At 37.5% G+C, this 13,992-nt stretch overlaps 1 protein-coding gene across 1 annotated transcript; it reads right to left on the bottom strand.

Moving 5' to 3' along the window:
- Positions 1-785: 785 nt before the first annotated feature.
- LOC115755289 (probable 2-oxoglutarate-dependent dioxygenase SLC1) lies at positions 786-3,416 on the bottom strand. Its single transcript, XM_048283310.1, has 4 exons — positions 3,046-3,416; positions 2,250-2,497; positions 1,366-1,723; positions 786-1,211 (listed from the first exon to the last, which is right to left on the bottom strand). Exons 1-4 carry the CDS (start codon positions 3,328-3,330, stop codon positions 966-968), a joined length of 1,137 nt encoding a protein of 378 aa, XP_048139267.1. The 5' UTR covers positions 3,331-3,416; the 3' UTR covers positions 786-965.
- Between the last annotated feature and the right edge of the window lie 10,576 nt (positions 3,417-13,992).

The following is a 13,992-nucleotide window of genomic DNA, read 5'->3' as shown; positions in this document are numbered from 1 at the left end:
TGAAGTAAACGTGTCTTCCTGTGGATGAGGAGTATGGACCACACCCCAACAATCTTAACAAGGAGACGGGGTTGGGCTCTATGCCTTTGACATAAGTGGTCTCTGCAATGTATCTGGAAAAAGCCATGCTCTTTACAAGCATTTGAGAACTTGGGATCTGTCTGGAGCCTTGAAGAAGAGCAAAGTCAAACGAGTGGCTGCTTGAGAGCTTGGCCACCCTACCTACCACTTCTCTCTCTTTCCACTTTTGGCCTCTCTGAATGTGGCATCATGTATTTCCTTTGAAATCTCTCTCTCTCTCTCTCTCTCAAAGGTGTCTCCCTTGCTTTCTTCCAATTCACCATTATCTCTAGTGCTGTCACAAATTGTTGCCTCCACGCGTTCACAGAAAAGTTCCAAAATGATTTGTGAAAGCCCAGGTATTAGCAAGTGATTGAGGGTATGCAAGATGAAATAAGGTTTTGATGAATATTTGTCGAGAGAGAAGTGTATGCAAGGAAATCTGCGTGGCATTTTCTTATTAACGGTCACGCAGGATTGAAGAGATAATAAAACTTATCACGTGGCATTTTCCATCCACTTAAAACTGACGGAGTTAACGGAACAGATTAAAGTGCAACGAAGTTGCAAATTGTAAAATATTAAACGCATGGAAAGCAACATTTTGCTAGGACCTAATGCATTATTGTGACAAGTTTTAAGATTTGCGCTGCAATTATCTCCTAAGTTTTCTACTTTTATTTGGACCAGTGTGCAGCAACTTGATGATTGACCTTGCGACAACCAGACGCCAACCATGAAGTTTACAACATATGATTTGGAGAATAATCTTTTCTACCATCACATGTGACACAACTTACGATAGAAAGGGAATGCAATTCCCATGTTCTGCTAATAATTTGCTTGATTTGCAACTACAAATTGTCAAAATCACTGAGGATTTCCTAGGTGATCAATTTGCATAATCAGGTCAATTTCCTGCTGTCTAAGAAATTTTTGCCCTTGTGTCCGACGGATGAAATGTAGTGAAGAAAACTGGCGAAGTCGGTGTCCTTGTAGTGACTTGGATTGGCTTCGTCAATCAGCTTTGGAGACGGCCGGACTGTGCTGTCGAAGGATAGGCTGTGCAGTGAAGCAATAGAGATTCGGGTCGACGAAGGGTTCACAAGAACCCTATGAAGCACGCTTTTGAATCTCCCATTGCTGAATATCTGCCACAATCCACAAGAAACCCTTTGTAAGTATCAATTAAACCGTTTGGAACGTATTGAATCCTATTGCAATTACAAAAGACATGTTGTTTCCTAAACTCGTTTGATTACAACGTGACAATTTATTTTGGAGGGTTGAAGGCAGTGAACCAACCTCAAGATGGTCACCAACATTGACAACAAAGGAGTTGGGGAGTGGCTCCACAGTCACCCATCTCCCTCCATGGTGAACCTGAAGACCCTGGACTGACTCGTCCTGAAGGAGGAGCGTGAGCATGCCGTAGTCCGAATGCGGCGGCATGCCGAGCGTGAGATCGGGTTCAGGGCATGCCGGGTAGCAATTCACCACGACGATTTGGCTTCCATTCTCTAAATCTCTTGCCATCCGGTCACTTTCGTGATCTTCCCTAGATGTCGGTGCAGTCTCCTTCACCCCAAGACTCTCCAGAATGGCTTCCATGAGCTTTAAGTACAACAATTTGGTCTTCATGGAGTAGTTAGCAGCTACTTCCCTGTTAAGAGATCAAAACGTCAGGGCCGATCTCACGTACTTGATAATGGAAAACATACATATCAGCTGATAGGATGATGAAAATTTACTTGGTACTATTATACTAACTGTTGCAATTCTATGGATACTATCTAATTGGTTCAGGTAAAGTAGAACAAAATGAGTAGATTACGATAGTTTGCTGCGGAAACCACTTCAATACGGCGTAACTGATAGAGTTGATTAGAGCGAACTGTTCCATAATTGGTAAGGGCCATGGTTAACCAACCAAGCTTCAATATGCTTTGTAGAAACAGGATTTTAAGATCCATTTTCAGTAGTTCATTGCAAATTTTTGTACATAAAACTCAGTTCAGCTGCCGACATGATGGACGCTATCCTGACTGGAGATGAAAATTGGACAAATCATGCCCAGCCCAAGCTTTAAGGTCAGGCCTAACTTTTTGTCTAGGCCCGCCTATAACCAAAAGGACATGTATAGCTCGTTGAGTCAGGCTGGATGTAGAAATCGAGAGACAGATGATCACCTCAAGTCAGTAGGATTGGAGGGCCAGGAGGGGAGATGTTGTGGCAAGGGGTGGCAGCTGAGCTTGAGGAAGTCCCTCCAGCAGAAGAACTGGTCTCTGTTCTGGTTGAAGCTGGTGCCATACCTGACCGGAGACCTCATGTCTGGGGTCATGTACTTGCACCTCTCCTCATATGGCAGCTCAAAGAACCTCCTGCCCACACTCCCCATTTCCTCGATCACTTCACTTGGTATCCCATGGTTCACCAGCTGCATCCACATAGTCAAAGATTAAGCACTAAACATTTGCCGGTTGATGTGCGTTTGATCTAACATCGATAGGAGAAATGTCAATTGATTTTGGTTGATTGCAGTGTATCTGAAACGCCATCGATGGCACGACTAGTGCGCAGTGAGTTAACAAAGCTAAGTATGGCGAAATAAAAACAGCAAAAACCTCGGCGTTCTTGTTAGTTTCTTTTGACTACTAATGATGTTTTGCAACAACCCTGGAATTGTTGTCTACATAGTCATACATGTACATGTATGTGCGCGCGCGTGTGCAGTGTCTCAATCTGTGCGTCAATGACAATATGCACTTCACGTCAGAACTATGCTCGACATGTATATTACCTGAAAGAAGCCATATTCTTCGCAAGCATTCGCGAGGCACTAGTATTGCAACAACCCTTGAATTATTGTCTACATAGTCATACATATACATGTATGTGCGCGCGCGTGTGCAGTGTCTCAATCTGTGCGTCAATGACAATATGCACTTCTCGAATGTTCAGAACTATGCTCGACATGTATATTACCTGAAAGAAGCCATATTCTTCGCAAGCATTCGCGAGACACTTGAGAACTTGTGGTCTGTTGGAGCCTTGAAGATGAGCAAAGTCGATGACCGGAAGCTTGAGGGTTTGGTTGCTGCTATAACAAACGTTGCTTCTCTCCGTGTCCAAGCTTGGCCTCTCCGAAACCGGAAACACGTACTTCCTCGGAACTCTTTCTATACCTCCCTCACAAAGGTGCCTTACTCCTCTGTGGTACTTGCTCTCTTCCACCTCATGACCATTGTTACTCTCCACTGCTAAACTCATTAGTGCAAGCGACAATACTTACAGAAACTACCCCAAAGCAAAAGAGAAGTCTGGGGGAGAGAATGATAGGTGGATAAGTTGAGAGAGGAGATAAGTTATTCGATGGCGGAGATTCAGAAGAGGGTGCGTGTATATATAGGGGAAGAAAGTTGGTGGATAGAAAATAAATAGGAAAATACTTTCCTCACGGTAGCATTAAAGATTGTACAATCTCAATCATAAATTTACATATAATTACCATGTGTTTTACATAAAATACCCATTAATTGGAAGATCGTACTATCAGAAATAACCGACAGATCTGCCGGACTTTCAAGCTAGCAACTTTCAAATAAAAATAAAAATGCGTTTGTGTCACGAAAAATAAATAAATTAAAAAATATATTTCTAGAAATGATCTCTTTATTTCGCTAGATATAAACTCTCGTTGATAATAAAATTTTTTTCATTCACTAACTATTTTTTAGCAATATAAAAAATTATTTTTTGAATTATTCAATTTTCGCGAAATGAACAAAACCTTAAATAATGGAATTTGTCCATGTCCATGCAAAAAGGTGAGAGTTGACTTAGTAGGGCAAAAGAGAAGGCGGACAAATTGTGGAATGATGTGCATGGCCCCAATGACCACGTGGCTTTAGCCTATAAGGTTTGATGAGACTGCTTGCTTTTTCTTTCCCCCTTTTTTATTTTTTTTTTTTTTTGCTTTCTTTTAAAAGAGTCAAGGATAACATTCTTCTTTGAATATGATGTAATAAATAAATTTTGGCCCCAGATGTTGGCGTGACGAGGTTGTCTTGTGGCATGAATATTGTTCATATGCCGACACGACTCAAACGAGCAACTCGGACCGGATCGATACATTAGTGAAACTCTTTTTATTCTAGTATGTCTGTCTTTTCAATTCGAAAATTAAAGTGTTATCTATGTCTTTTGTATTATTATCCTTAATGATGATGGCAAGAAAAATCACACCTCATAGGAGACAAATTCAATCAAACTTTAGAAAATTTAAGGAAATGCGCTTTGGTTTTCTTGAGATCCCGCGGTAGGCGGGATTTGAATAGATTGTTTCCACCCCTTTTGAACCGAAAACCCGATGAGGTCGGGATCAACTCAATTGACCCCGGAGTTTGCTAACTAAGTTGCTACTTCAGCTTCGGTCCGCTTCTATTTATATAACTTTGCTGGATATCGTAAGTATTAGTAGTAATTCGAAATTGTCTCAAGTGTTGTCAAGGCATGGTATATTTGGTAAATGTGATTGCTAAGCACATTTTGCTTTCATCTACTCTCGCATAAAGGCATTTAGCACGATTATTATTATTATTATTATTTGGTGAAAAAAAGAAACAAATAATAATAATAATAATAATAATAATAATATCCGAACGAATCTAGTATTTCATTTTATGCATGAGGATTGAGATAAGCCTAGTCCTACCACGTGTCCCTTCGTCCTCTGAAGTCAAATGCCGGTTTAAAGAAGAGGCGGTTAGCAGTTCAGCATACACAATTGACAAACGAAGCAGAGAGAGAGAGAGAGAGAGAGACCAAATCGATTGGCCATGGATCGCCCACGTGTCCTCCACCCGACGACTTGCGTGGCTATGGCGGACTACTAACGACACTCGTGTTTCTAACATAGAAAGTCAGCAAACGAATCTAAGGATCGGCTCGAATTGATCGCAGGAGTGCTAAACGTGCTCGTCCGTCCATTGCCGTCGTTCACCGTTACCACGGGATCTGTTCTCGGGCCGCTTCGAGAATACGACGTCTGGGCATTGCCGCAAGCAACGTGATCAGTACGGTGCTCAGGTGGCATCCTATCGTTGGCAAAACAGAAAGTATTGAATGAGAATACTGAATCCGAAGCGAAGTACCATTTTCTTCTCACAACGTAAGCTTCATTTTCACAATATATGACAGGTTACCAGGCTCGAAAGCCAGCTTTTCTCAACAAGCACCTTTCTTAGGTTGGGTGCTTACTTACACTCATTGACGATTCTATCCGCAAAAGAAGATCAACAGGGGAGACTCAAGTTCCGCTCACCAACACCATCTACGAGAAGGTGAGGTCTTTTTTCTTTCCACCCGCCATACGGTTCAACTTAAAGCAATTAGAAGTGCAAATCGCGCAAGCTAACCCGAGAAAGGGGCTGCGGCACAACAATTAGGACTCGTGTTGGAGGAGTTTTGAGCGTGAGCTACCACTCATGCAGCGACAAGGACCCGCAACTCTTGAAGGGGCCACTCACCGCTCGAATCACTGTAGCAAACTCTCCCTTTACTCATTGGATGGTGGATCTTATTTGATCTACTTGAATTCTCCTTCATTTTTTGCTTTCTCTCCCCCCGGTAAAAAAGGTCCATCATCTCAAATATCATGTACAAAAGCACTCTAGTTGACAAATAGGGTTAATTGTTCAAAAGTCCTAAACCTATTGTATGCCGGCTAATTTTGTCTTAAAAATTTTAACGATGGCGATTTAGTCCTAAATTTTTTGACGATTTGTCAATTTAGTGCCAAACATTTCAATTGTGTCACTTTTGTCCTAAATTTTTTTGCCACTAACATATTATTTGGGTAATTGATTGAAATAATTACATTTCCAAATTGTCAAAAAGTTTAGGACTCAATTAACATAATTAAAAAGCTTAGAACTGAATTGACCGTCGTACAATAAGTCTAAGATTTTTTGAACAATTTTCCCTTGACAAATACCATGTCAACAAATGTCGTTGCAACTCCAATTAACTTAGCGTTTAAGGAAATGCGTATGTTGGACACACAAACAGGTTCGATATCTTAGTCTATGCCAGCAAGCTATTTCGGTTATTTAGCTCGCATCTTATCCTAACTCATTATATTCGGTTAGTAAGGCATTCCATAGATTTTGGATCTTTTTATCTAATGTAGGTGTTCTCATCATTAAGTCAATGAGATATCTAATTTTAAGGTTAATGCCGTGAAAAACCACAAATTGATACATCTATAATAAATTTTCCTCAAATTATTTTTTTTTACCATAAAAAATTCCAAACCAAGACACATGTGACAAATTTACTCTAAACTATTTTTTTGGTCATGAAAACCCTAAAGCGATACACATGTGATAAATTTAGCCCAAATTAATTTTTTGAGCACCAAAAACCCTAAATTGATACACATGTGACAAATTTACTCTTCATTAGTTTCCATTAAATTGGGTTAATACAATGAAAAATTCCAAACTGGTATACATATGATAAACATAAGGTAAAAACCTCAAATTGATATATCCGTCAATTGCCACACGTCATCCAACTCAACAATTTAATGGCAAAATTTAACGAAAAACTAGCAGAGGGTAAATTTGTCACAGGCGTACCGGTTCGGTGTTTTTGGTGGTAAAAAATTTAGTTTGAAGTAAATTTGTCACAAATGCACCGGTTTGGGATTTTTGTTGCCAAAAAAAAAAAATGAAGTAAATTTATCGCAGATGTACCCATTTAGAGTTTTTAATGGTAAAAAAGTGATTTGAGTTAAATTTATCACATGTATATCAATTTAGAATTTTTCGTGATATTAACCCTTAATTTTGCTACATTCATAATTTGTTTATATTTGAAGCATTGACTATATTTTGATTTTTGTTTTGCTTGCACGTACAGAAGAAATTATTTATATCACATGTGAAGTTATTATTTTAGTATTGTTATTTTCTTTCCAGCAGATAATTTTGTGGTCACCATCAAGTTAGGACATTTTTAAGTAGGTTTTCAACTTCCGACCTCCCCCGCAAAAAAAAAAAAAAAAAAAAAAATGTTTTCAACGCCGTCCAAGGATACTGATAGAATAAGAGTTGGTGGTTCATTTTGCTACGACAGTCATCTCTCGACCGGCCATACCAACCAAAATTCCGACCAAAAAAAAAAAAAAAACTAAGTCCAAAACAAAGATGCTAACAAATCTATGTCATCTCCATAGACCAGATGCTTATACCAGAGCTATCATTGCATTGACTTTTTTCATGCACAATTCTACTCTCAAATTTTCTTAAATTTTTTGACAAAAAAAAAATTCCTAATTTTGCACACTAAATATGTGTATATACAGAGAGACGCACACACTCACTCACTCATCGAAAAAGCCCTCGACCTATTGATATAGACGCCGGCCGCTCCACATGACATGATCAAGATCGACTTGAAAAAAAAATATAATTTCTAATATTTATTTTTTGAAATTTTAATTATTTTTTATTTTCTAGTTTCTTTTTATTTCCTTACTTTTCATTGTGGCTGACGAGGGCTTAACCCTCGCGGCCCTTGCTAGATCTTGCAATGGCTTGGGTGAGGGCAACGACCTCTCCAAACAATGAAAAAAAAAAAAATAGCATTTAAAAATATTAGGAAACTGTAAAATTTGTTTACGTCGGCGCCAATCATGCCATATAGGACGACCGACATCTATGTTAGCAATATCCAACCAAAATTTGTCCGATGGACTATATTGGTAAATCTTTAAAAGTTTAAGAATCAAGTGGTATGATTGAAATTTATGAAGGAAAAATCGACACAAGTGCATTATGTTTAGGATTTTTTGCAATGTGACTCTAGGTTTCTCTACTGTGTTTTTTTTTTTTTTTTAATGCTTGTCCTTATTTAGTCACATGATGTTGCCATAATTGAAAGTTATTAACCGTAATATTATTAAAAGAGATTATCTGGGATGCTAACGCCTTCTTTAGGACAATTCCTACCAGAAACTCTTTTAGATTAAGACAGATTACGTGAGTGCTAGCTGTTTCCCAAGTTCAGATTTTTCCAATTTTCTTGCGCCTGTCGTGTTCTCTACGTCCACCAACAACTTAAGTAGCATAAATAATTCCTAGGACATCGTCCACCTTAAATGTATCTGTGGTCACCAGTTGTTTAATTAGAAGAAAGTCCACTATTTAAAAAACGGGTTATGAAGAAGATCAAATGTATTTTCGGGTGGAGTCAAAGCGCATCTATTAGATAATCGTCTCTCTCCAAGCTAAGCTGACCTAGGTCGCAAATTTGTACATAAAAATTTCTACAACAGGCGGAGTCGAGAGAAAATATAGACCCGACATTGAGGACCGACCGATCCGTGCCTGCCTAATGATCAGCTCTAGTCTCCATGCTCCTATGCCCATTGCCTGTGCCCATCACCTAAATGGAGTAATTAGGCGGAGTAAGTGTGAGAGAGAATGAGATCGAACATAGATGGAGAGGATAGAAAGGATAGAAAGAGGCAAGAGAATGAGGAGGACGAGAAAGATGGATAAAGGAGACGGTGGTGGTAGTCAACTCGTGTGGTGATCAATGGTGGGTTTATCGATAGTCGAGGTGGCGATCGACGGTAACGACTGCAAAGGTGTAACACCGGTGTTAGAGGGCAAAGCATTAGCATTTTTACTTGTCACATGATACACATCCAACTATTCATAAGGAGACTCAATTGGCCAAAAAAAAAAATAAATAAGTTCAACACTAAATGGGTACAATTACAATAATTTTAGAACCTTTTTAGTAATTTTTTTAAAAAGAAATGGCAAAAGGACACATCAAGGGCTAATTTTGTGTTTATAACACTCATTTTTGTGCTAATATTTTTTTTATCACGTAAGTGCCAATTTTTTGAAAAACTATTATTTAAGTACCAACTTCTGTGAGGTTGCCGGAATTTCTTGCCGTTGGCACAAAAGTAATCGTTTTTTCTCCAATTTGACACTAAAATGATCATTTTTGGATCACTTAAGTAAAAATTTTAAAAAAATTGATTATTTCAAGTGTCAACTCCGATGAGGTCGCCGAAATTTCTCCCCGTTGGCATTAAATTAATTATTTTTTCTACGATTTGGTACTTAAGTGATCCCAAAAAAATATTGACATCAAAGTGAGCGTTGTACATAAATATTGACATTTGAGGTATTCTTATGCCAAAAAGGAAGTGATTGCACATATCCTTCTCTTGATCTATTACAATATTGTATACATATAATCTCCCTCTATTCAATATCTAATTTAGTATATTCTAATTTGACATAGAGAGATAAACTTCGATCCCCTAAGTCTCATGTCATCCACTATATTGTTTAGCTTTTCTCCTCACTTGTGGATTGTATCACCCACATTTGCTCAAATTAACGATGTAAGAGGACAATTAATACCAAAAACTTTTTAGATAAGACAGATTACGTGAGTGCTAGCTGTTTCCCACGTTCAGATTTTCCACTTTCCTTGCGCTCGTCGTGTTCTCTACGTCCAACAAAACAACAACATAAGTAGCATATATAATTCCTAGTACATCGTCCCCCTTAAATGTATCTGGGTCACCAGTTGTTTAATTAGAACAAAGTCCACTATTTGAAAACGGGCCATGATATAGATCAAATGTACTTTTGGTTGGAGTCAAAACGCATCTATTAAAAATTTGTACATAAAAATTTCTATAACAGGCGGACTTGAGTAAAAATGTAGACCCGACCTTAAGGCCCAATCGATCCGTGCCTGCCTAATGATCAGCTTTAGTCCCCATGCTCCTATGCCCATCATGTATACAATAATGTATACATATAATCTCTCTCAATCCAATATTTGATTTAGCATACGTTAGCGAGAGTTAAGCTTCCATCCCCTACATCTCATCCACTATATGTCTTAGCATTTTTCCTCACTCGTCAATTGTCCCGTTCACATCTTGCTCAAATTAATGATGGGAACGGTCGCCCTAACGCTACTCAATCACCAAATCCCTAATTGAACTTTTGCGAAGCGCTTCGACAAATTCATCGCCTATGTAGAAAGAATCCTTGAGCCAACTTTTCTTCAAGCTCTACTAAGTCATGAAGCTTCGAAGTAGGCTTAGCTTAAACATGATCGATCGATGTGAAGAAACGGAAATTTTGGGGTGTCACAGCTTTTGCCTGGTCTTCATGCAAAGGAAAGGGTCACCTCCAAAAGGTCTGATTCCTTCTTGGGTTCAACCCATATTCCAATTTGGTTTATTCAGATCTCTCTAACCCGAGATTTAATTATTCTAATTTTGTGCCAAAAGGGCCAAAAATCATGTTTGCTGATTTTTTCCATTTGACCGGCTTCCGATGCGTCCACGTGGCGAGTTCCTCTTAGATCCCCAAGATGTTGGGATCCAGCTTTCGTTCACTCGTCATTGAAACCAAACGTTCGAGGACAAGAGTGTTTGGATCTTCCTACTTAGTATTAGTTTAATCAATGATGTTGCCTCCAAACTCCTCTGCCACGAAGAGCCAAATCAAGGTTAAAACATAAAGGAATATATACATATGAAGATATTTCCTGCTTCCACGATGGAAAAAGCCACTTATGTGTGTCCAAATTGATTACATTACAAGTTCTCACCTAATCACATATGTCCCACTTGAGTTGGTGGATTAAGCATTCAGTTTACGCTCATGACATGTTTGGTAACGCTCATGTTTTTCTGATTTCTATTCTTTTATTTGTACAAATAGAAAAAGAATAGAAATTTGTTTAATGACGCCAATTATTTTTTCTGCTCCTATAAACAGATCGGTGGCTAGGGAACATATTTGGAATAAAAATAAAAAGAAAAAAAATCTACTTATTTGTTTCCAAGACAAAATTAGAAAAAATCATTTCTGCTAAAAAATTGTTCTTGGTGATAGAATTGTTACCAAACAGGCCCTTAGGCTACGTTTGTTTTGCTGAGAAGTCATAATAAAGGAAAATATCTTCTACGGAAACCATTTTCAGGGAAAATGACTAGTCTTCATTTGAGAAATTCGTTTTCCCTCAATTTAAGCTTGTTGTTTACGGTCCATGGACAACACTTTCTGTAGATCAATTACTTGTCCGTCATTTAAATATCGGAAAGTCGAAAAATAATTTCCGAAAACGACTTATGTTCAAACGGACGGACCAGACCCTAAAGATAACTTTTTTGGCCAAACTCAACATAAAAAGTTATAGAAATGGCTGTTCATTAGGGTTCGTTCCAGAGGGTTAATTAGAAGCTAGCACTTCAAATTCACATGTGGATAAGCATTGTACTTCGACCGGGATTCGCAAGCACATCACTTTGTCCAATTCTCGTTTGTTCACACCGAAGGTGTCCCTCGCATAGTTGTTAAGTATTTTTGGTGTTATGTGTTATCTCAGATCTGAGCTCATTTGTGTGTTTCCAACAAAACTTGATTGTTTCACACCAAGGAGAATTCGGGATTTAACAAACGCTGAATAGTTCGCTCGTGCATTTAAGCAATCTCTCCTCACATGTGAGGCTCTTATATCAGATGAGCTCTCCCTTACTTTAGGTATATTTCATGTGTCGACAAATCTAAAATTAATGTCTCTGTTGCTACACGCCACAACGACCATCAACGTCGATCTGGACCATGTCACCATGCCACAAGACACGCCCTTTACTTTCGCCCATGTTCTCTATTCTACCAAACAAACCACGATGAAAATTGTCATACCGACAACCACATTAATCCTAATAATCACCATTTGTTATGATAGCCATCGGGGAAATTATCATGAGAAAGCTTTGAGTTCGAGTGAATTGAACCAATGAGTAAAAGCTAATAGGGATATATCAACCGATCCACACTACATCAATTCCACAACATGGTTTTCCACCAACACTCCTTCGCACGTGACGCGAGGACGAGGGTGATTTGTAAGAGAAAAAGGATAGATTTTGTTGCAAGAGAAGCGTGGCTCGAAGGTGGGGAAGCACTTCGATCCTCCAAATGGGCTAGAAAAGCTTTAACTTCAACTGGCTACCCAGATCAATAAACCCATCTAACCCAAATTTTCATGTGGGCTAGAGGAGCCCAACAATGTCCGGCGATGACCTGTGTCCTATGTCATTAATTGAACAAGCTCCTCTCTTAATCTCGATCGATGATGATACTTATAATTTTCAAACTTTTGCTCAACATATAATTTCATCTCCAAAATTTGAATTGGTTCAATGAGGTCGCTCACTCTTTTATTAAATGAGTAATGTTATCCCTAAAATTTTGATTAATTCTCAAAAATATTTTTAGTATTCAATATGACCGTTATGTTAAAAATTTCTAAATCAATTTGAGGTCATTTAATCAATATGAAATAACGCTATCTTCCTCACATTTCTAGACTGTAATAACGTGAAATGCTTCCTAATCATTATGAGTAAAGCAATAAAATTTCTCAAAACTTGTTATTTTCGAATATTTTACTGTTGTTTTTATGTTTCTTCTCGTCTCTCCATGAAGTTTTTATCGCATATATAACCTCAATATCACCATTCAAAAAGTTTAGTGGATAGGATGGGAACATCTATGCAAGGAAAAAAATTAATAAAAAAATTATAAACTTGTTATATTTATATTAATTCATTTCTAAACCTTTTTAATTTGGCCAATTTAGTCCTAAATATTTTACGATTTGCCAACTTAGTCATTCCGATCAATTTTGACGAAAATTTACTAAAGTAAACATTGGCCGTACTATGTGTCACGACCAGTATTAACATTTACAAATTAAAAAAAAAATTGCATTTTTTTTACAATTTCTTATTCTTTATTTTATTTTTTTTTTTTTTTCGTTTTCTTTTTTCTCTTTCTTCCTCCACCGGTTGCTAGACCTCGGCGATGGCCAATGACAACCGCAGGCGAGGGTCGACTTCATCAGCCTCTGTGAGGTGACCTTACCAAGCTACCCAACATCAAGCAAGGCTCACCTCGCCAGCTCCTATGAGGCTTAGGTCATCTCATTGGAATCCGGTGAGGTTGACCCTTGTCAACCTTTGGTGAGGGTGAGCCTCGCCCAAGGCCTAGCATCGAGCAGAGGATGGAAAGAAAAGAAAAAACAATAAAAATTAAATAAAAATTATAAATTATAAAAATTATCCATGTCAATGTCAATTATACTATGTAGGATGGCACATTAGCGGTTTTCAACCTAAATTGGTTGGAATGAACTAAATTGACAAATTGTAAAAAGATTTAAAATTGAGTTTGTCAAATTAAAAAGTTTAGTACATAGTTGGTATAATTGCAATTAATCCTAAATTGGTAATTTTTTGTCCGTGCAGATGACTGCACAAATGAAAAAAATGCTTGTTTAAAGAGAGAGTACCTAAGAAAGTAAGGTGTATTATATTTGCTATTTTAAATATTTTATGTTGCTACTTTTTCTCCTTGTCTATTTTAACAAATTAACGTAAGGCTGCTTAAAAATAATTTAGTGGTAACAAATTAGGTTTTATACCAATAAAATCTTAAATCGTTATACTTGTGTTACATCCATATCAATCTAATTTTTGTGTTACAAAAAAAATTGGTACAATCGTGCCATATTTATCTCAAATTATTGTTCATGTCGCAAACAAGCCAAAATTATTATACTTGTGACAAATATTGAGGCAAAATCATGGATTGTAGCAGATTTGCAACTCTTTAAGCAAAATTAGTAAATTTTAATATATTTTACAATCTTTGTTTATTTTCTTTGAATCTTGTTTCTCATAATGACGCCAATGAGGAGATTCATTTAAGTTCTGTTCATTTTTTGAAAAACAAATGATTTAAAAATATTTTTTTTAAAATATTCATTTGTATAAATTGAAATAATTAATTAATAAAAAATATTTATTAT

The sequence above is a fragment of the Rhodamnia argentea genome, chromosome 8, assembly GCF_020921035.1.
Source record: "Rhodamnia argentea isolate NSW1041297 chromosome 8, ASM2092103v1, whole genome shotgun sequence".
NCBI classification, from domain to species: Eukaryota; Viridiplantae; Streptophyta; class Magnoliopsida; order Myrtales; family Myrtaceae; genus Rhodamnia; species Rhodamnia argentea.
The sequence above is the reverse complement of the archived record's forward strand: the minus strand, read 5'-3'. Positions and strand labels throughout refer to the sequence as shown.